The 23,459-nt window shown below is 38.1% G+C and overlaps 1 protein-coding gene across 4 annotated transcripts in view; it reads right to left on the bottom strand.

Moving 5' to 3' along the window:
• Positions 1–23,459, bottom strand: part of CFTR (CF transmembrane conductance regulator) — a 194,486-nt gene that overhangs the window by 112,114 nt on the left and 58,913 nt on the right. For all 4 annotated transcript variants that reach the window (XR_008372866.1, XM_053553531.1, XM_053553532.1 and 1 more), the window contains exons 8-11: positions 21,455–21,701; positions 19,281–19,373; positions 13,655–13,837; positions 7,238–7,429 (exon numbers count right to left, since the gene is read on the bottom strand). Coding sequence is in view for 3 of the 4 variants with exons in the window: in XM_053553531.1 (XP_053409506.1) it covers positions 7,238–7,429; positions 13,655–13,837; positions 19,281–19,373; positions 21,455–21,701 (715 nt within the window). In the remaining variant the exon portion in view is untranslated. The remainder of the gene's footprint in view (positions 1–7,237; positions 7,430–13,654; positions 13,838–19,280; positions 19,374–21,454; positions 21,702–23,459) is intronic.

Genomic DNA, 23,459 nt, shown 5'->3' with positions numbered 1-23,459 from the left:
TCAGACCTAGAGACCAGAAGGTCAAATTCGAATTTAATTAGTCATATGGTATCTGCATGATAAAACTTATTCTCCACACAGTTGTTAACTCATTTCTTTGCTTAATGATTCACTCCCAACTTTTTTATACTTCTTGCCAATTTCCCACCCAAGTGCTTTTTTTTTTTTTTGCAGTAAATTCTTGCCAATTTCCTCCCAATTTTTTCTTCTCCTGGCTTAAATATGAAAACTAACAAACAGTACTACTTCCATAGTAAATATTTTTATTACAATGCATATGTAACGGGAGTCATGACAGATGCTTAATGTGGACCATTTGCACTTCTAAAAGTATAGCAACAACTTTCTGGAAACCCATTACATATCCTAAACCCCTGACCTCCTTCTCACTCTCCCCATGTCCACCCTCCACTGCACACTATTATAAGAGCCCATTTACTTCTGCAAGTCCAGGTACTTTTTACAAGAAAGTGAGTCACTGAATAAAGACAGTCAAATTACTCATTATGCAAACACTGGCCAGACTACAATTCTCTTGGTGTCAGCCACGGGGCTGGTAGGCTATGGGACTGGTGAATTGCAGAAGTAGTATTCTGAAAGGACAAAGGGCAAGAGAACCATGTAGTCTGTCCCTGTTTTAATAACAAAATATGGTTATAATTTCTTAAGAGATGCATAAGCTAATTAGGACTCAATTATACTGATTTCTCTTTTTAAGCTACCAGTCTCTGGTGCTGGTTACAATAGCTACAGGTGCCTTTGGGAGACTCTATGGTCTGGACACACAGCACAAAAATACGCAAGGATACACAGAGATGCATAATGGTATTTTTTAAATAACTATCCATTTGCCTAGGAATTCCTAGGCTGTACAAAACAGGACATGGGGATGCTCCTAGCAGAGGAGCACTGCAGATGAAGAATCTGCACCTGACTTGCTTACTCACAGCTGCACATTACAAATTAGTCTATCAACACAGAACTATCTGCACACTCTTCCCCGTGATAACGTCTTTAAGCTATCCCACTGAGCAAAAAATTTCCCAAAACAAACTGGAACCAGAAAACTATGTGAATTATGTTGTGCATGCTTCTTCCTAACCAGCCAAAGTTACGCCTACCTGCCTACCCCAATGATACCAAGGATCGTTACGTACACAAGTGCTTGACAGATGTTAAAGCAGAACAAAAACACAAAAAGGAGGAAGAGAATATTCTGTTCTCATCTCCAGTCCCAAACCCAGAGGTAACACATCAAGAAAAAGATCAACTTTGGCAGTCAAAAGGAAAAGATACTGAATCATGAATGTCTGCATTGGACGTTAAGGGCCACACAGAGAATTCACCAAGGGATTCACCAGCTGCTTAACCATCAAGGATTCTGTTTGTGTCTTCAGCAGATATCTATGATCAAAACTCCTCCACACTTAAAAAACAAAAACAAACAAACAAAAAAAATCCTTCATTTGGCACCCAGGCATTATACTGCATTGAGATCTCCTTGGCCTTTTTCAAAGGCGAGAACACTTATTTGACAACAAAAGCAAAGATACAAAAATGGAAACTCTTCACAGCTTCTGCAGCTACTTAAAAAAATAGAAACTCTTAAAGTCCATGAAAATAGGGGAAACTTCTGATTTTGACTGTCAAGATAGTTTAGTTCCAGTTACTTTCATTTATTATTCCAAGTAATCATGTGCTATCGTGATAATCATCTGTTTAAACTCTAAGGCTGTGAAGCAGAATATTTGCTGAGCAAAATTCTTGCAACAGACATGTCTACTTCAAAACATTTCTTAAACAGTCATCTACAAAGAATTTATTGCTCTATCAATGTGCTAGGCAGAGTACACAAAAATAAAGTTTTGGAGCTGCTGTTCTCCAGGAATTTACCACGTAGTTGAAGAGGTAAGAGCAATATATGTGAGGCATTCAGCATAATGAAGATATATACTAATCATATACGAATTTACTCCTGGTACTCACTGCATTTGCCAATTTAAAGCAGAAGGAAGTCAGGAAACGCTGGGGAGATTTTGCCTAGCATAGGATGACTAGGAAGGCCTAAATCAGTTGTCAGGGTCAGCAGGTCAGAGAGGAATGAGGATGCTGGGATTCTTTGAAATCAAAAAATGAATGCTTTATTTGGCACGTTAGGCAAAGAGAAAGAAAAGTAAATTGTTAACCAGTGTGATGAAAGTGTGTCAAACGGTCTGTGAAGCTAGTGAATGATGCCCCATGATCCTATCAATGTACACAGCTATGATTTAATAAAAAAAACTAAATGGTGTTGTTAACATCATTAACAATTACTTATTAAATCCCACCTAGTGGCATCGTCCGTTGTTATTTAGCCCAGCCTGTGATCAGATACTTCAGTTTTATACAGTTCGTCTCCGCGTCCTTCCTTCCTGAGCCCACAGCAGTTCTATGTGTTCCCCTTTCCAATTTCTGTCATGCAGGCGATCCTTAATATTAAACCAATTTCCCTCTCTTCTGAATTCTTGAGAAAAAAACTCACGTCTTCCTCAAGGGCTGTTTTCTCTCATGCCCTTTCCTATGGATGACATTTCCTGTCTTCTCACAATTTCTCTGGTTTCACCTCCCCTTGTCTATCATGACTCTGTTTGTATTAGCTTCCTATTAGTTTACCTCCTTCTAAAAAGAATAGCAAATATTATTGTAAATAATAATAATAGCTTTTTACTTATCAAGTACTTTCTATGTGACGAAAGAATCTGTAACACTCTACAAAATCGGTAATATTATTATCCCCATATTTTAGGGGTTACAACTTGGTATACAGCAGTGTTAAATAACTCTCCTTAGTAACCAAGCTTGTCAGATTTAAAAATGTATGTTCTTTCTGTTATTCCAAAAAGCTCCTAATCAAATTAACTCTGCTCTTCACTATCAGAGCCAAAGTGACATGTGTAAACTTTAAAGCTGATTACGTCATTCCCCTGATTAAAGGTCTCCAAGACCAAATTCCTGAGCCTGGTGCATAGGCCCCCATGACACAGGCCTCCACCTTCCTTCCTCCTCACTCCCTGCCCCCGAGATATACTCTGTTTCTACCAAGATTCTGGCGATTCCCTGAACTAACCAAGTGGTTTCATGTCTCGTGGGATCCCTCCCCACCTTCAGCATCTTATGCTGTTTTCTTCCACAGGAGCCCCCAACTTCTGTTAGTTTTGTCAGGCAGACCAACCACCATCTTCATGATGACCATCTTTATAATTTTCTTTTATACTCACTTTGCCACTATCAAAATTTATATGGGTGACTTTTCATAATTCTTTGCCTTCAGGATTCTTCTCCTTAGTTCTGCCACCCTCCTTGCACAGCAGTCACCACTAATAAGAACAGACTCCGAGAGGCACTTCTCCCGCGTCATGCCCTCTAACAGCATTCTCTACCTCAGAGGGAAGTGGAAACTAGCAAATATTTACTGAACGGCTACTTGTACCAGATGCTGTCTTAGGCACCTTATAGGTTCATCTCATTTGATTTTCTCAACAATCCAGTGATGATTTAATCATCAATCTCCTACTTTTAAAAATCAGCTCTAAGGTTCTTAATAAAAAAAATTCCTCCAAGGGCCTAAGTTTCGTTCTTGTCCCCCTTGGAATTCCACAGTGAATCATTCCCTCAGAAGCTTGATACCTCTTAGTATCAGGGCCTTATCCCTTACAACAGGCAGCCCCAGATGGAGTCCGTGCTTCCTCCTTTTACTCCTATAAAAGTTCATTCATAGGAGTAAATTTTCTTGTTCATTTTCTTTTAGAGCACTGGTGAGATTTGTTATCACGTTTCTCTCTCCCATGACTACGTGATGCCCTGAAACACATGTATCCTGTCCTATTCATATTTTCATCTCCAGCTCCTAGGAGTACACTAAATAAAATATAAGTCTTAATTAATTTTTGTTAAATGACAACTCCTTACTTTCTTCTACTTTAAAGCCATCTACTTAGGCTCAAAGACCTGTTGTATGATGTCCATGACAGGCACATCCATAGAGATAGAAAGTAGATTTAGTAATTGCTTACGGCCGGGAATGGGGAGAATTAGGTACAATGGAATGTGAATTGAATGCTAATGGATACAGGATTTCTTTTTTAAGAGGCTAAAAATGTGGTGATTGCTGTACAATCCTGTGAAGAAGCTAAAAAACACTGAATTATGCACTTTAAAAATAGTAAGCTAACCATGCAATCATAAAAAAAAAGAAAAATATAGTCTTTTTCTCCTTCTCCTTTCATTACTTTTAATAGCTTTATTGAGATATAATTCACATATTATAAACCTTTCATTATTAACACAGAGCACTATCCTACGAACCCTTCAGAAATGCCTTATATTTTATTCAACTTGGTAATCTCAGGCCCTAGCATAGTGTTCAAAAGTTAGTAAATACTCATTCTGTGAATGAGGGATGCACAGCCCTAAATTGATAACTAGTAATATACCTAAGCTATATTTTAGTTAAATATGCTTTTATAGATTTAACTTGGGGAAATCGAACTATCATTTATAAAAATTATTTCTATGGGGAAAAGTATATTAAGCCAAAAATAAATAAATAAAAGTCTATCCTAGCATTCTGGGAGGCCGAGGCATCTGATCACTTGAGTTCAGCGGTTTATGACCAGCATAAGCAAAGCAAGACCATCATCTCTACTAAAAATAGAAAAATAGCCAGGCATTGTGGCCGGCACCTGTAGTCCCAGCTACTGGGGAGGCTGAGACAAGAGGATTCCTTGAGCTCGAGAGTTTGAGGTTGTTGTGAGCTATGATGCCACAGCACTCTGCCCAGGTCAACAGAGTGAGACTCTGTCTCAAAAAAAATAAAGTCTATAAGCAATTTCTCCAAACTTTTCCACTCGCAAATAAATAAAGTCCACTATTCATCTTGCAAGGCACTACTGCTCCTATGTCCCATTTCCCTGCTAGACAAAAATCTGTATTCTCTAAAAACACTTGGTATTTTTTTTTTACTGTTATTTGCATTTATTTTATGTTGCATCTATTCCCAGGCCATAACTTTTTGTTTCTTCAGTTTCTTCTGTGCTACCTCTTCTTCTGGTTTGGGAACAATCTGTTCCTTTTCAGTCAGGATCATCTCCATGTGGCAGGGGGAGCTCATGCATGGGTTAATGTGACCATGAGCTCTGTAAGTTCGGCGACACATCTTGGGTGCTTTGTTCACTTGGATATGCTCAATGACCAGAGAATCTACATTTAAACCCTTAAGTTCAGCATTACTCTCTGCATTTTTAAGTATATGCAGCAAAAATTCAGCACTCTTTTTGGGCCACCGACCCTGTGTCCAGCCCCACTGTTTGGCCTGGGCACACCTACCAACTCCACCCTTGTAACGTGGAATGGTACACATTGTTTCTTTAAGGTGACATCCTTCAGATACTTGGTGGCTTTTCGTATATGCCTACCCTTGATGGCCTGGGCAGTTTCATGTGTGTTCTTAAAGTGAACACGAAGATTTGAGCCTCTTGACTTGCATGACTTTGTGGGGTTTTCTGGGTCAAGTGAATAGCGAACCATTTTCACAGATCACCTCAGGCCTCTTAGGGGAAGAGAAAGCAACACTTGGGGTTTTTATGGTGGGTAGGGGGTTCACATATTCAGATTGTTCCGACCTCCGGGTTGTAAACTACTACTCCTGGAAGAAAGGCTTTTGAAGAATGAAGAATATCTTCTTTAAGATAAATACAAAGCTTAAACAGGGTAGCTCTTCTTTTCATTATGATCTCACAGTGCACAGAAAAGAGAACAGGGATTTAAAAACTACTGTTGAGGGCGGGGCCTGTGGCTCAAAGGAGCAGGGCGCCGGCCCCATATGCAGGAGGTGGCGGGTTCAAACCCAGCCCTGGCCAAAAAGCTGCAAACAAACAAACAAACAAAAGAACTACTGTTGAATGAGTCAGTATACACATGTACAGCCCTTTGTATTAGTATGCAGCCCTTTTTTGTAAAAACTGTCATTTCTATCTAATCTACCATTAGCCCTTTTCCACTTTTTGTATACTGTATTTTAAGCTTCATTTTATTTCCATTGTAATTTTTTCATAAAAAGTGAAACAAAGGAATCTGTTAGTGCCTAATGCCATCTGTCAAAGATGTATATTTTGACAGTGCTATTCAGATAATACTGCCAATAAACCTCATAATAACATATTACTTGCCCCAACATTTACATCAATAATTATTGAGCCCACCATCATGCAGTTTACACATTAAACGGCACAAGATCCATGTACTGGCTTCATTTGGAATGCTTTATGTAATTTCTTTCTTTTTTTTTTGTAAGATCTGCTCTTTTTATTTTTTTTATTAAATCTTAAACACATAGATCATGTATACATTAATGCATTTATGAGTACAATGTGCTGATTTCATATAGAATTAGGAACGCTTATATCACACTGGTTAATACATACCTCATCTAGTTTTCTTAATTATTGTGTTAAGACATTTATACACTATACTAATAGATACAACATGTACCCTTGCATTATGCACCAAAATTTCAAGATAAGTAACTCATTCCCCAATATTGTTATAGGATGAGTCAATAAAATCATATTCATTTTGTCTCTGTATCAGAGAACTGCCATCACTAGGGGTTATATGGTTATATATTCAGAGCCAACGATAAGATATAATCACAATTTTATCGCTCTGATTCTCTACTGTCAGCTCAATGTTCATTCTATTAGGTTGTGATGTTAATAAAATGATTAAAATCCTCTTAAGTAGGGCAGTACCTCAAGGAGTAGGGTGCTGGCCCCATATACCGGAGGTGGCAGGTTCGAACCTGGCCCCGGCCAAAAACTGCAAAAAAAAAAAAAAAAAAAATCCTCTTAAGTAGTTTTGGGATATCTTTTAAAAAATGTATGTGACATAAGTATCCATTGAGGACCTATGTCTCACTAATGGGTGAATAAAATTCTCATTACTTCATAAAGAGTTTTTACTGTGAAAAAAAATCAACCCATTATTTAAAAAATAAGTTACATCTACTGTATTTTATGTGTTTGCAAGCTTCTTAAACCAGGGGTCATGTGGTTTATTAACTGATCTATCCACAGTAGCTGGCCCATAGAGGAACCTTTAATATATGCAGACTGACTGACCAAATAAGGAATAAATATATAATTTTGGAAGTTTGAAGGTTTCACGTGCATAATCAGAAAATTTTCACAGAATTACTTACCTCTTCCAGTTGGCATGCTTTGATGACACTCCTGTATCTATACTCATCATAGGAAACACCAAAGATAATGTTTTCTTTAATGGTGCCAGGCATGATCCAGGAAAACTGAGAGCAGAATGAAATTCTTCCACTGTGCTTAATTTTACCCTCCGAAGGCTCCAGTTCTCCCATAATCATCATTAGAAGTGAAGTCTGGAAATAAAAACATAGTTAAGTCGGGTGGCGCCTGTGGCTCAGTGAGTAGGGCACCAGCCCCATATACCGAGGGTAGCGGGTTCAAATCCGGCCTCGGCCAAAACTGCAACCAAAAAATAGCCAGGCACTGTGGCGGGCGCCTGTAGTCCCAGCTGCTCGGGAGGCTGAGGCAAGAGAATCTTAAGGCATGAAACAATAAAAATCCTCCAAGAAAGCATAGGAAAAACACTGGAAGATATTGGCCTGGGGAAAGACTTCATGAAGAAGTCTGCCATTAGAGCAGAATTAAATGAAATTGAAAACAAAAGAATAATACAACAGATCAATAAATCAAAAAGCTGGTTTTTTGAAAAGGTCAATAAAATAGATAAACCTCTGGCCAACCTAATCAGGAAAAAAAGAGTAAAATCTCTAATATCATCAATCAGAAACAACAAAGACGAAATAACCACAGACTCATCAGAAATCCAAAAAATCCTTAATGAATATTACAAGAAACTTTATTCTCAGAAATATGAAAATCTGAAGGAAATTGACCGATACTTGGAAGCACGCCACCTTCCAAGACTTAACCAGAATCAAGTGGAAATGTTGAACAGACCCATATCAAGTTCAGAAATAGCATCAACTATACAAAACCTCCCTAAACAGAAAAGCCCGGGACCAGATGGTTTCACGTCAGAATTCTACCAAACCTTTAAAGAGGAATTAGTACCTGTATTACTCAACCTGTTCCAAAATGTAGAAAAAGAAGGAAGACTACCCAACACGTTCTATGAAGCAAATATCACCCTGATCCCCAAACCAGGAAAAGACCCAACAAGAAAAGAAAATTATAGACCAATATCACTAATGAATATAGATGCAAAAATATTCAACAAGATCCTAACAAACAGAATCCAGCAACACATCAAACAAATTATACATCATGACCAAGTTGGTTTTATCCCAGGGTCTCAAGGCTGGTTCAATATACGTAAATCTATAAATGTAATTCAGCACATAAACAAATTAAAAAACAAAGACCATATGATTCTCTCAATTGATGCAGAAAAAGCTTTTGATAATATCCAGCATCCCTTCATGATCAGAACACTCAAGAAAATTGGTCTAGAAGGGACTTTTCTTAAACTGATAGAGGCTATCTACAGCAAACCCACAGCCAATATCATATTGAATGGAGTTAAATTGGAATCATTTCCACTCAGATCAGGAACCAGACAAGGCTGCCCATTGTCTCCATTGCTTTTCAACATTGTAATGGAAGTTTTAGCCACCGCAATTAGGGAAGAAAAGGCGATCAAGGGTATCCATATAGGGTCAGAAGAGATCAAACTCTCGCTCTTCGCAGATGATATGATTGTGTATCTGGAAAACACTAGGGACTCTACTACAAAACTCCTAGAAGTGATCAAGGAATACAGCAGCGTCTCAGGTTACAAAATCAACATTCATAAATCGGTAGCCTTTATATACACCAACAACAGTCAAACTGAAAAAGCAGTTAAGGACTCTATCCCATTCACAGTAGTGCCAAAGAAGATGAAATATTTGGGAATTTACCTAACAAAAGACGTGAAAGATCTCTATAAAGAGAACTATGAAACTCTAAGAAAAGAAATAGCTGAAAATGTTAACAAATGGAAAAACATACCATGCTCATGGCTAGGAAGAATCAACATTATCAAAATGTCCATACTACCCAAAGCAATATATAATTTCAACGCACTCCCTATTAAAGCTCCACTGTCATATTTTAAAGATCTTGAAAAAACATTACTTCGTTTTATATGGAATCAGAAAAAACCTCGAATAGCCAAGACATTACTCAGAAATAAAAACAAAACAGGAGGAATCACACTACCAGACCTCAGACTTTACTACAAATCGATAGTGATCAAAACAGCATGGTATTGGCACAAAAACAGAGAAGTAGATATCTGGAACAGAATAGAGAACCAAGAGATGAATCCAGCTACTTACCGCTATTTGATTTTTGACAAGCCAATTAAAAACATTCAGTGGGGAAAAGATTCCCTATTTAACAAATGGTGCTGGGTGAACTGGCTGGCAACCTGCAGAAGACTGAAATTGGACCCACACCTTTCACCATTAACTAAGATAGACTCTCATTGGATTAAAGATTTAAACTTAAGACATGAAACTATAAAAATACTAGAGGAGAATGCAGGGAAAACCCTTGAAGAAATTGGTCGGGGTGAGTATTTCATGAGGAGAACCCCCCGGGCAATTGAAGCAGCTTCAAAAATACACTACTGGGACTTGATCAAACTAAAAAGCTTCTGCACAGCTAAGAACACAGTAAGCAGAGCAAGCAGACAGCCCTCAGAATGGGAGAAGATATTTGCAGGGTATAACTCTGACAAAGGTTTAATAACCAGAATCCACAGAGAACTCAAACGCATCAGCAAGAAAAAAACAAGGGATCCCATCGCAGGCTGGGCAAGGGATTTGAAGAGAAACTTCTCTGAAGAAGACAGGCGCACGGCCTTCAGACATATGAAAAAATGCTCATCATCTTTAATCATCAGAGAAATGCAAATCAAAACTACTTTGAGATATCATCTAACTCCACTGAGACTAGCCTATATCACAAAATCTCAAGACCAGAGATGTTGGCGTGGATGCGGAGAAAAGGGAACACTTCTGCACTGCTGGTGGGAATGCAAATTAATACATTCCTTTTGGAAAGATATATGGAGAACACTCAGAGATCTAAAAATAGATCTGCCATTCAATCCTGTAATTCCTCTGCTGGGCATATACCCAGAAGACCAAAAATCACAACATAACAAAGATATTTGTACCAGAATGTTTATTGCAGCCCAATTCATAATAGCTAAGTCATGGAAAAAGCCCAAGTGCCCATCGATCCACGAATGGATTAATAAATTGTGGTATATGTATACCATGGAATACTATGCAGCCTTAAAGAAAGATGGAGACTTTACCTCTTTCATGTTTACATGGATGGAGCTGGAACATATTCTTCTTAGTAAAGTATCCCAAGAATGGAAGAAAAAATACCCAATGTACACAGCCCTACTATGAAACTAATTTGGGACTCTCATATGAAAGCTATAACCCAGCTACAACTTAACAATAGGGGGAAGTGGGAAAGGGGGGGGTGGGTAGAGGGAGGGGAATCGGTGGGATCACACCTGTGGTGCATATTACAGGGGTATTTGCGGAACTTGGTAAATGTAGAATGTAAATGTTTTGGCACAGTAACTGAGATAATGCCAGAAAGGCTGTTAACCACTGTGATAAAAATGTGTCAAATGGTTTATGAAGTGAGTGTATGATGCCCCATAATCATATCATTGTATACAGTTATGATTTAATAAAAAAATTAAAAAAAAAAAAGAAATTGAACAGAGAGGAGGAGAAAGGAAAGGATGGGCATAAACTCACGTAACAGGTACAATGAACATGGTCCTTATGATGGGCACACTTACTGCCCTTACTCAAGCATGGGAAATTAATCTGTGTAACCCAAATCATTTTTACCCCTGTAATATTCGGAAATAAAAGCAAAAACTTATGCTCCAAAAAAAAAAAAAAAAGAAGTCTGCCATGGCAATCGCAACAACAACAAAAATAAACAAATGACACTTCATTAAACTGAAAAGCTTCTGTACAGCTAAGGAGACAATAACCAAAGCAAAGAGACAACCTACACAATGGGAAAGGATATTTGCATATTTTCAATCAGACAAAAGCTTGATAACTAGGATCTATAGAGAATTCAAATTAATCCACATGAAAAAAGCCAACAATCCCTTATATCAATGGGCAAGAGACATGAATAGAACTTTCTCTAAAGACGACAGACGAATGGCTAACAAACACATGAAAAAATGTTCATCATCTCTATATATTAGAGAAATGCAAATCAAAACAACCCTGAGATATCATCTAACCCCAGTGAGAATGGCCCACATCACAAAATCTCAAAACTGCAGATGCTGGCGTGGATGTGGAGAGAAGGGAACACTTTTACACTGCTGGTGGGACTGCAAACTAGTACAACCTTTCTGGAAGGAAGTATGGAGAAACCTCAAAGCACTCAAGCTAGACCTCCCATTTGATCCTGCAATCCCATTACTGGGCATCTACCCAGAAGGAAAGAAATTCTTTTATCATAAGGACACTTGTACTAGACTGTTTATTGCAGCTCAATTTACAATCGCCAAAATGTGGAAACAGCCTAAATGCCCACCAACCCAGGAATGGATTAACAAGCTGTGGTATATGTATACCATGGAATACTATTCAGCCATTAAAAAAAAATGGAGACTTTACATCCTTCGTATTAACCTGGATGGAAGTGGAAGACATTATTCTTAGTAAAGCATCACAAGAATGGAGAAGCATGAATCCTTTGTACTCAATTTTGATATGAGGACAATTAATGACAATTATGGTTATGGGGGGGGAACAGAAAGAGGGAAGGAGGGAGGTGGGTGGGGCCTTGGTGTGTGTCACACTTTATGGGGGCAAGACATGATTGCAAGAGGGACTTTACCTAACAATTGCAATCAGTGTAACCTGGCTTATTGTACCCTCAATGAATCCCCAACAACAAAAAAAATAAAATAAAATAAAATAAATAAAGTCATTCTTAACGTCCCTTTTATAACGACACTAAAATTTATCTATCCATCTCCTATTATTAAATATTTATGAGATTTTTCTCCCCCAACTTTTGGCTATTAAAAACAATGTTGTAATGAAAATCTTTATATAAAATCCATGTAAGCATATTAGAGTATGTCATACGAGTAGAACAATTATTAGGTTATCTTTAAGGCTTTGATACAAATTATTCAGTTGAGTGGGATGAAATTTAACTTAAAATGCTGACATTTTTCATTGTTCAACTGTATGTTTTAGCTAACTTGTTGGTCCAACATTATAAAATACTCCTTTCCTAACACACATGCTACAAAAAGGGAGTTTCCTCCACTGAGATGGCAAACGCTACTCATAAGAAGTGTTGAAGAATTCCTAAGGGATCACTGCCTTCAGCTGACTCTATCTTCATAGCTGCTTCCTATAAGATGCAATTGCAACTCCAGCCAGTAATTCATTGCTCAATTTTTAATAAAACTGCCAAAATTTAATTGCTGGTAAGGCTTATAATTTGTAATTTCCAAGCCATTTTTGTACAACTTTCACAGAACTGATCTTAAATACATAAACAGAATTCATTTTTAAAATTCTATGAAACATGACAACTACCCTCTCACAAGCACACATTTTTGTTTAGATCATCTGGAACTTCTTTGGTTTCAGCTCCTCCTATGGTATAATTTTCTTTTAATAGTGAAAATTGCTAGTAGCAGCATACACAAAATAGAAAAAAATAATGCTCTAAGAAGGAAATTGTTTTCATAAGGAATAAATACACAACTATAGCTATCTTATATAAAAGGCCTGTTTCACATGCAAGAAAACAATTGAAGAGAGAAATAAGGAAATTGCATCATTAGCATTGTGGACCCCAAATTTATTGAATAGAATATTTCTGTGGCATTTTGTTTCCCAAGTCTCAGACTAAATTCTTCAAAATACAGTCCTTCCCATCTGTTTTTCTTTCTGACCTACTTGTTTTTGTCATATGGATCTCCGAATATTTCAGGTTTATTATAAGTTGTTCTTGGGGCAAGGTGTGACCACTGACTAAATTAACATTCCTATGTATTTCTTGAAAAACTAACCCATTCAATGATCTTACTTCATAATACATCATAAGCAAGTCTAAGTCCATTCTCTAAAATTCTAATGCCAATAAAAGACAAACCTTTTGCTCATGTGGCCACCAAGGTAAAATATAAGCCATGATTTTCCTGGACCAGCTCTGAAAAAAATGCCTGTGCTAAAGATTGGTTAAAGTGGATGGTTCATTCGTTCAACAAAACTATTGAATATCCACCATGTGCAAGACACTGTGTTGAATGCTATGCAAAACATAGCTGTAGAAGGGAAAAGTCACTAGAAATATAAGGAAATTTTTTAAAAACTAGAGAAAATTATTATGGGAACAATTTACATTATATGGGACACCATATCCAAGCATTCTCCTAATACCTGTGAAAGAATTTCTCCAAAACACCTACTTACACTACAGACAAACTGAGAAAAAAGGAGAAATGCACGCTATATTAAGTTATAGCAATGTACAATAAAAGAGACTACCTTGCCTGCTCCAGTAGATCCAGCCACCGCCAACAACTGTCCCCTTTCTATCTTGAAATTGATATCTTTTAGGACAGGAGTACCAAGAAGCGCTAAATTACTGAAGAAGAGGCTGTTATCACCACTGGAAATTTTCCTTTTGTCATTGTTTTGTTTTGCTTTCTCAAATAATTCTCCAATCCCCTGTAAAAAAAAAAAAATCAAAAATAAAAGATAGGTCTGTCAGATATTTTAGTAGATACATGTTCTATGTATGTATGATTAGTTTGAAAAGCACCCAGTACATATCTATTATACTGCTTACATTATTACTTTATGGTATATAATTATAAAGCACATAAGATTCTAGAGCACATGATCCAAAACATTTGAAAATTTCAATCTTAATGTTCAATGGGAATATAATTGCCCTTTCTCAGATTTTATCCTATTATCAAATTAAAATTTTATTTAGGTAAAGACTGAATATGCGCGCGCGCGCGCGCACACACACACACACACACACACACACCTTGTCCTGTGGGCAAGATACTTTAAACATTCTTGTCATGCCATCACCAACAAAGCAGGCCAGACAATGGATTGTAAGCTCAAAGCTTGCAGGAGGTGGGCCTTTCCATAGGTGTCGGGAAAAGGCCCCAAGCAACCTCAGCAACTACTATTTATTGAGAACATGTGCCCCTCCCCTGAGCTCCACCCACTTCACTGGAGTTCCACAGCTGATAACTGCCACTTTGTCTCTGCAAGCCTGCTGTCCCTGTTCCTACACATCTTGCTGTGTAGGTTGCTACAGAGCTTGTTACATAGATCACTACATATGCTGTTACATAAGCTGGTACATATCCTATTCCATAGGTTGCCACATATATCACACAGGCTTCTACACATCCTGTTACATAGGTTGCTACATATTCTGTTACATAGGCTGCTACACGATATTGTTTAAAATTCTGCATAATACATGAGGTAGATTTTATAAGCATCCTCTTTCAATGCTGTAGACAATGACTCAAAGAGGTTAAGTGCTTAATAACACACAACAAGTAGATAAAACAGTGGAGTCACAACTCAAGTTTGTGCTAGTAGCGCCTTCCTCTGAGAAGCTCATAGCATTTCCTTGAGTAATTATTGTTGAATATAAATGTGAAGAGATTGCCAGATGACTTAAATGAATTAATTTATGCAAGGGTAGCTGGAAATAAGTAAATAAATCCCTTTTCAAAATTCTTTCCCCCTCTGTTAACCTCGTGGTAGTGATCTTCAAACCAAATGGCCTACGGACTCATCAGGAGGAAGCTGGTGTACCTATTAAGGTCCCATTTCTAGATCCTTAACACCCCAATGCACTCTTTCTTAAAATTAACCTGCCCAAGATTTTGCCAGCTGTCATTTCTCCTCTCACAATTATTCTTGCTTTATTTTACACAGAAGAGACCTACCACATGCACTTTCTAGAGTACGCAAACAAGGGGACAATGAGGAAGTGATTTTCTCCTGAAAGAGCCTCCAATAAAAGGAAAGGAAGAAATATTGAAAGAGGCAGCATCTTCTTTTACCCAGATTTCAAACCTAAAGCAATTTATGCATCTTATCTGAGAATCAAATTTCAAAAATGGGTTGAGCATTGTAATTAATTAATGGATTGATTATTTAATTCTTAATAGTTTGCTGAATGATTTAAAGATTATTAATTATCTGTTCTATAAAGTCATACATTTCTGACAGAAAACAAGTTGTATTCAGCTGTCTTCACAATGACAACTGACTCCATAAATTCATTTCATTTCCATAAACTGAATGCACTGAAACTGCCACTTTAAGGTAACAAAAAATCCATCTAAAATACTTGGGCAATATAAAATAAATAGAAAATTGCATCTTTTGCTACCAGTTAAACCTATGTTAAAAAATTTATGAGTTAACTTAATTTAAATTTATGAGTTAACTACAATTGTCATTCCCCTTGGTAGGACAGACAGAGAGTGGCTTATTATTTGCCAAAGGTCTTAATATCCCTTTAAAAATATGGCTTCTTTTTAAAAAATGTGTCAGGGTGCATAATTTTTCAAAATTCTTTAAGGGCATGCCTAACTGATTAGTCTTGAAGACCACTGCTTTGAGTTCTCATGATGGCTAACATCAGACGTTAGACAACTAAAAGTGGAGTTTTCAAGGGGTGGGCAATGAAAGGTCATAAAAAATGAGACAAAGGCATTTGTTATTCCCTTATTCATTTTTTTATCTAATAAATATTTATTAAGCACCACCTCTGTAATTTAAACCACTTCAAACATCCCAAATGGGAGAATGACTCATGAATAGTATTATTACTGCTTTGTGCTTGGTGTTACAACTAAAATCACACCAAGTCCTATGGGACTTCCATTGTAGAGCAAGCCAGTTCAGCCATGACCAAGTAAATGGCATACATACTAGGCTGTGAGGGCTGTGAGATTTCATAACCAAGCAATGGTTATAAGTGTCCCAGGGAAATGGATCTGCATGCACAATGATTAGGCTTAAAAGAAGAAAATACATCTCAGGAGTGGTGAGTGGCTGAGTCAGATACACAAGAGCTGTCAGAAAGTATCCAGCGATTGTTCAGACTATTTTGCTTGTTAGTTGGCAAGATAATTTCCCGACGGCTCTTGCATATGGCAGGATGACTAAACCAAAAGTTTTAGTGCCATCTTTAGAAGTGGGACTTTTATCCAATAAGCATTCAGACCAACAGAAGATTATTGTTACTAACAACTTCAGTTCTGGGTAAAAACGACACTTGTTTCAAGAAATTTAAAAAACATAGGAAAGCAAAAAAGAAGAAAATTAAACCACCTATAGTCATAAAACTGGGAAGTAAACACATTTGACATTTCAGCCGATATCCCACCACTCTTTTACATATGTAAAATAAAAAATTAAAATAAATATATATTAAGATATTACATAAAATCATACGTGTTACTTTTACAACATTCATTCAAATTATACGTGGGGTTTATGACCTGTTTTTTTCTGACATATAATAAACCACAAGTACCTTCACATACCATTAAACATTCTTACTATAATTTTTAATTGCAGGACAGGACCATAGAGTACAGATAAACTTTAAACAGTTCTGTATTAGATGGCTTCTTTTTAAAAAAAATTTTTAATCAATAATTCTGTGATGCACATAATTTGATGTGAATCTTGGGGCACATCCCTTTTTGAGAAGGGCACAAATTCCCTCAAGTAGAATTTGCAAAGTAAATATTTTTGGAAATTCCAAGTTTTTTAAAAACTTGTTTTAAATTTTCCTCCAGCAACGTATGATCACTAGTTTTCAGCAACCCTCATCAACGTTGCTACACTTTTGGGTTTGGTTTGGTTTGGGTTTTGCTTGGTTCTTTTTGTTTGTTTATAGTTTTGTGGGTGAAAACAACCTCACTATTGCTCTTATTTATATTTATCTGATATCTAGTAAGGCTATTTCCTACATTTAAGAGCTCCCTGCCATGGGCAGCAGAACAGGAATGGCACCCTCTGCATTTATCCCAGTCTGTTGTTCTTCTCAACTAAATGGGCAAATGGTTGACCGGTTGTAACATTCTCAACTTCAGCTTCCTGAGTGGTTGAGGGTACTAAATGAGGGTACTATATGTGAAAGCATTTTTATACAGTAAACCAATAGTCCTTTTTTTTTTTAATAAGTGACAATACAGTGAAAAGGGCTTTGTAACCTTCGCTGACACTTTAGCTCTGCCCTAGCTAAAGTAACCTCCTTCTAGTTAATTAAACTATATATACCTCAGCTTCCTTATACACAAGCAGAAATTTTACCTGCTCACAGGTTTGGAATGAGGGAGGAGTCACCTATAACTATTCGGGGGCTTCCCTCCTGGGTGATACCATTAAAAGAAATCAGAATACATTGGAACAAGAGTGTTTGAGAAGCTGGGGAGCGATGAAGGTGAAGGGCCTGAGGAACAGGCGGGAAACATGGAAACACATGTGTGAAGTTCAGGAAGGAACCCAGGACCGCAGATTTCCATCTGAAAGTTATCAGCACAGTGATACCAGTTGAGCTTGGAGAGGTCACCCCAAGAGAGCATGGAATGCCAGAAGGACGCCTGGAGGGGAAGGGGGGACACAGTGGCCTATCACCACTGAAGTGGCAGGTGGAGCAGATTTGGAAGTGGTGGTCTGAGACCAAAATAATCTGGAAAGGGTAGTTCATGAAAGTTAAATCAACTGACAGATCCAAGGGAAACAAAGAACATTTTTACTAGATTAGTAAAGGCAGAACCCAGATCACGAAGGTGAGAAAGTGAGAACAAGCTTGACAATGAAGGGAAAATAAGGTTTAGGAGACCAGGTTGGATGGGCAAAAGTCAGGGAAGACATTTTTTTTTTTAACTTGAAAACAGTTAAATGTCAAAAGGAGTCAGTTGAGAAAAGATGTTGAAGTTTGTAGAGAGAGAGAATTGAGTGACCCCTGTTCTGAGAAGATGAAGCAAGATGAAATAGTTGAGACAAGGGCATATGCCTTTCTCTTAGGCAGAAGAGAGGAGGAAAAGTATATTCCAAGGGTGAAGCGAGAAGTCGGAAGTGCTCATATATGATGGCGGCCTCTATTTTCTTGATGTTACCGTGAAAGGTCAGGCCATTTACTGAGCGTGAGCAGATCCTGAGAGAGGTTGCAGGTTTCAGGAAAGTGATGAAAATCTGGGATAGCTTACGGGAAAATAATAAAAAAATTATTAACTAAAGACAAATAAAAGAATTTCCCAAGAATGATTACAGGCCCGCTTGAAGCAGAAACAATAAAGAATGCAACTTACAGTTCACTACAGTGTATGATTTTCCCAAATACCACTTCCTTCTACAAAGCTGATAAAGCAAATGCTTTGTAAGAAAAAAAAAAAAAAGAAAAGAAACAGCAAAAGGAAATAGGACTTGGCAGTGCAGCTGAGAGGAGAGTTGAAATGATTAGCCTTGGAATAAACTGAGACTAAACCAGGAGGAAAATAAAAGTGAGAATTAAAGAAACCAGAAATTGAGGAAATTGGAAGGCAACAAAGATAGAATCAAGAGAATGAGAGAGCTGCAGGGTCAGGAAATTCTGGTCAGAAAAAGAGATTTTGGAGTGTGACATTTCCAAAACAGTATAAGTCAGAGAAAGCTTCTGAAGAAGTCACCGGAAAATATAAGCTCTAAGGACAGCAGTGAAGAATCTTTCATGCAGATGTCGAAGTGTCAAACAGGAGTTTAAAAAGCATCACCATCATGAGTGAACCACATCAAAGAAGTGCTCAGAGTGCAGGTGACAGTCAGAGACCAGAGGAGGACAGAGCCAGGATTCAAACCCAGCTCCACACCAATGGTCTCTGTATTATTTCCTGATTTGTCGTGTGAAACAAATTACATGACTCAGAAAGAAATGAAGAGGCTTTTATACTGCATTTCATATTCCTGGGCCTCTACTTCTTATTCAGTAAAACATGGGAGAGGTCCTCCTTCCAGTTCTACCAATTGCATTATCATTTTAACTTTATTTTTTATCAGGATGAAATCTAGATCCACAAAGAAGAAAACAGTCAAGTGTTTAGAGCCAAATATTAAAAAAGAAAAAAACTCTCACCTCCTCCCAGAAGGCTGTTACATTTTCCATCACAACTTCTGTAGTCGTTAAGTTATATTCCAAGGTCTTATACTCTTGCTTTTGTAAAAAGTCCTATTTTTAAAAAGAGAGCAAAGATATATCGTAAAATCAGAACAGCATTAAAGCATTATATATACCATCTATTTTACATGTAATGGTGCTACATCTTATATATGAATTTTAATAATTAAATTAGAAATTATTTCTTAATAAAATTTTCCAAGCAGTAGGATTCATTATATTTGAAATACACTCTTCAAACATGATAGTGTATAAAACTATTTTTACACATTAGATTTTAACATACCACTGATTCTCCCTTGAGCACACTAACCTTAGTGATGAATGAGCCTGAATTAAATACTAGGACAGAGGAAAAAAAAAAAGTCTTTGTCTTTACAGCACCCTCCTTACTAGAAGCATAATCAGCATGCCTTCTGCAGGTTAAGTAAAGGTGTGAAGATATACAACTCTGTTTAAGGCATCAAACTGTGATCCTAAGAGAAGGATGCTGTTAGAGACTCCCAGTCATTTGTTCCAGGGAAGGTGGATGCATAAAGAATTAAGTCCATTCATCTTGAAGTCACAGCCATATGAAGTAATAAAAAAAGCATGGTTCTTGCCTTGCTTCTCCCTTTTCTTCTCTGCTCTTCTCTATCTCACTTTCGGTTTCTCTCATTTTCTCCCAGTTTGTTTTTTCTGTGTGTGTTTATTTTGAGACAGAGTCAGTCTCAGATGGGTAGGGTGCCATTATAGCTCACAGCAACCTCAAACTCTCAGGCTCAAGTGATCCTCTTGCCTCACCCTCCGGAGTAGCTGGGACTGCAGGTGCCCGCCACAATGCCTGCCTATTTTGTAGAGGCGGGGTCTCGTTCTTGTTCAGGCTGATCTCAAACTCCGGAGCTCAAGCAATCCACCTGCCTCAGCCTCCCAGAGTGCTAGGAGTACAGACGTGAGCCACCACGCCTGACCCCCAGTTTGGTTTTCAAGATCAGTTTCTCTGTCTTTGGTCTGCTGTTCAGTGAAACTCAGTCTCTGTGACACTCTCTCTGGGTCTCTCTCTCTCTCTCTCTCACACACACACAGTGTGACAGGTTAACAGGAAACATAAGATTACTCCCAGAGCTACTATGATTCTGAGCTGAGTTCACCACTCTGTCTAAATTACAGATCTGAAACTCACTTGGCTGCAGGGGTCAACCAGGTGCTATAACTAGGGAAGGGCACTAAGGAGCAAGTGTGACGATGTGGATAGGGCAGGCCCTCTGTGATGGGGGAGCTGCCACAGCTTGTGGAGAAGAAGGACCCAGTTTACTAGTTATTCCAATTCTCTGGAAAAGGCTGAAGGTATGACTGTGTATGTGTGAGAGTGAAAGAAAGAGAGAGAAACATCACCCAATATTTAATCGTCGGGAACTAATTCCAAATTTTTAAATGTAAAGATCAAACAAAACAGGTCTAGGAGCAAAAACTAGGTCTCTGAGCCACCATTTGCAACCTCTGACCTAGATTAAATAATAGCAGAATCACCTAAAAGTGACTCACTCTTCATCCCCCACTTTCATTTCTGTCATTGTAAGTATCAAAAAAAGCACAATAAAGCACCCAAGTTCATTCTTTTTTTTTTATATATATAAATTGAATCTCATCAGCATTAAGACTTTAGAACTTGACCTCAAATCTGCCAGCTATATCAGCATTGCTGGGATTTTAAGGTAATTTGGCATAAAATGCCATTTGTCTAAAAAAAGTTTAAGCTGAATATCCTTAGTATTAGCTGGAAAGTTTTACAACTTTCTAGAAGGAATTTTCGTCTAGAAAGTTTTATAACTAGAAGGAATTTTCTTTTTACATCTTTTTGCACATTTCAAAGTTCATTAAAACCTATCTATTGACTGATTATTTGAATGAAATCCTCCAAATTACAGAAATAATTTTTTTTCTCTTTCAGTTAAGAGATTATTACTGGTCTTCATTTTATTTCAATATGTACTCATTACAAGGGCTCATTAAACCATTTATAGGCACTGAAAAGAAATCTTATGCATTAAATAAGCCTAACACCAAAAATTCATTTCTAAACAGTTTCCTGCTAGGAAAATTCTAAAATGTTTCAAAATCATAGTAAATGATGCACAGTTTTGGTGTGTTACCTGTATTTTGTTTATTGCTCCAAGAGAGTCATACCATGTTTGAACAGCCCAGGGGAACTGCCGAGTGACAGCCATACGCAAGACGATGCAGAATGAGATGGTTGTGAATATTTTTCGAAGGATTATTCCTTTGATCAGTGCATAAGGAAGCACAGATAAAAACACCACAAAGAACCCTGAGAAGAAGAAGGCTGAGCTATTGAAGTATCTCACATAGGCTGCCTTCCGGGTCAGTTTCAGTTCTGTTCTATAAAAATAAAATAAAATAAAATAAAATAAAAAGATTCTGGATTTTTTTTTTTTTTTTTTTTTTTACTTTTCAAACATCAGGCATCTTACAATGTAAAATCTGAATGTCATCTCTAGAGCGTTTCCACCTGTGTTCTGATTCTGGCTCCTCTCTATGTCTATGACCTGCATGACCTTGGCCATGTCATTGAACCTCTCCAGTTACCCTATCTGGAAGGAGGATAATAAGGAATGTACCAGTGTTTGCAACATACTTGCAAATATCATTTTTAAATTATAATTAATTTCAGTTTTTATGATCATAACATTATTTTATACCTTTATTCATTATTAACTTACAAGATTAGTGAGACTAATAATTTTTGTTTGGTTGGTTGGTGTTTTATGTAATTAAGTGTGCAAATGAGATCCATGTTGCAAGATTTATGAAGGGAAAAGGCAATTCTGTGAATGCCTAATGGATGATGAACACTTCAGAAGTTCTAGCTTAGCTCTCAGGAACACTGAAAATAACAAATAAGCCACAGAGGAAAGGTTCTCAAGACCTAGCATTGTAAAAATCACCTGAGATACTTGTTAAGAAGAAGTCTCAGGCCCACCTCTCAGAGTGAATGACTGAGCAAATGAGTCTCAGTAGTTTTCAAAAATGTGAATTTTTTTTTTTTTAAAAAAGAACCCAACCTGATTCTGTTGCAGCTGATTCTTAAAAAATTATGAGAGTGTGGGGGGGGTGTGGAGACAAGATGGCTGACTAAAGCCAGCTTCCCACAGAGGCTCGCATCCAGAGGAGAGTTAAAGGACAGAAATTTATCGAGTAACCGGGTGGATCAGAGCTGCACCAAGACAGAAGGTTGAAGAATGCACATCAACCCCACTGAGGTGAGCTGCGACCCCAAGGATACAAACAAAAGGAACAACATCCATCACCAAGCGGACAGGAGTCCACTCCCCCATGAGAATGCCTCGGAGTGCCCTACAAACAAACGAGCAGAGTTCAAAGTTCCTCCCACTATACTCCATGGGAGAGACCCTCTAAAAACTGGACCTACCTCCCCTACTAGGGTGCCAGAGCATTCTCCTGAAAGGCATAAAACTATATAAAACTGCATATATTCTCTACATGCAATTCTGAGCTCCAAGCACTCCCCTCCACTCTCACTCTGAGGTCTGGAGGCCTGTTCAGATTCTTGGGTGATTTCTCGAGGGGTGTGGACAGGGCCTACACTTCAGCTGGTCAGTGCTGATTCTGCAGCACAGGAGTGAGGAGAGGACAATCAGGGGCTGCGGTGGTGCCCCGAGGCACAGAGCAGCAGCCGTTTTTGGCAACAATAGGGCTCACTCCCGGATATTCCAAAGCCACACCCCCGTCTCCCTGGGCAACCAGAGGAGGCCGGGCATCTTCTCAGGTGGCAACCACCGCGGAACAGATCTGGGATGGAAACGCAGGCCCCGTGAGTAAAGGTTTGCCTGAGGTAGTATTGGCCTGGGTGGAGTGCGGGGACTAGAAAATGCATGCGTAGAGCCGGGAAATTCCAAGGGCAGGGCTGACCCAGAGGACGGCTTTACTGAGCCTAAGATGCACCTAGCCCTCAGGGGATCGTCAGCCTATAGACAAAGGAAGGCAGGAGGCTAGAACTGACAGCTAACCAAATACAAACCTGCAGGAGCAAAGACAGGGCCTGAGGCGCAGGTTCTGGGAACTCAAAACAGCTTCTCTTCTGAAGGGGAATTTAGGAGGGACAGAAACAAATTCCCA

This window comes from Nycticebus coucang, chromosome 11 (genome assembly GCF_027406575.1).
Source record: "Nycticebus coucang isolate mNycCou1 chromosome 11, mNycCou1.pri, whole genome shotgun sequence".
NCBI classification, from domain to species: Eukaryota; Metazoa; Chordata; class Mammalia; order Primates; family Lorisidae; genus Nycticebus; species Nycticebus coucang.
The sequence above is the reverse complement of the archived record's forward strand: the minus strand, read 5'-3'. Positions and strand labels throughout refer to the sequence as shown.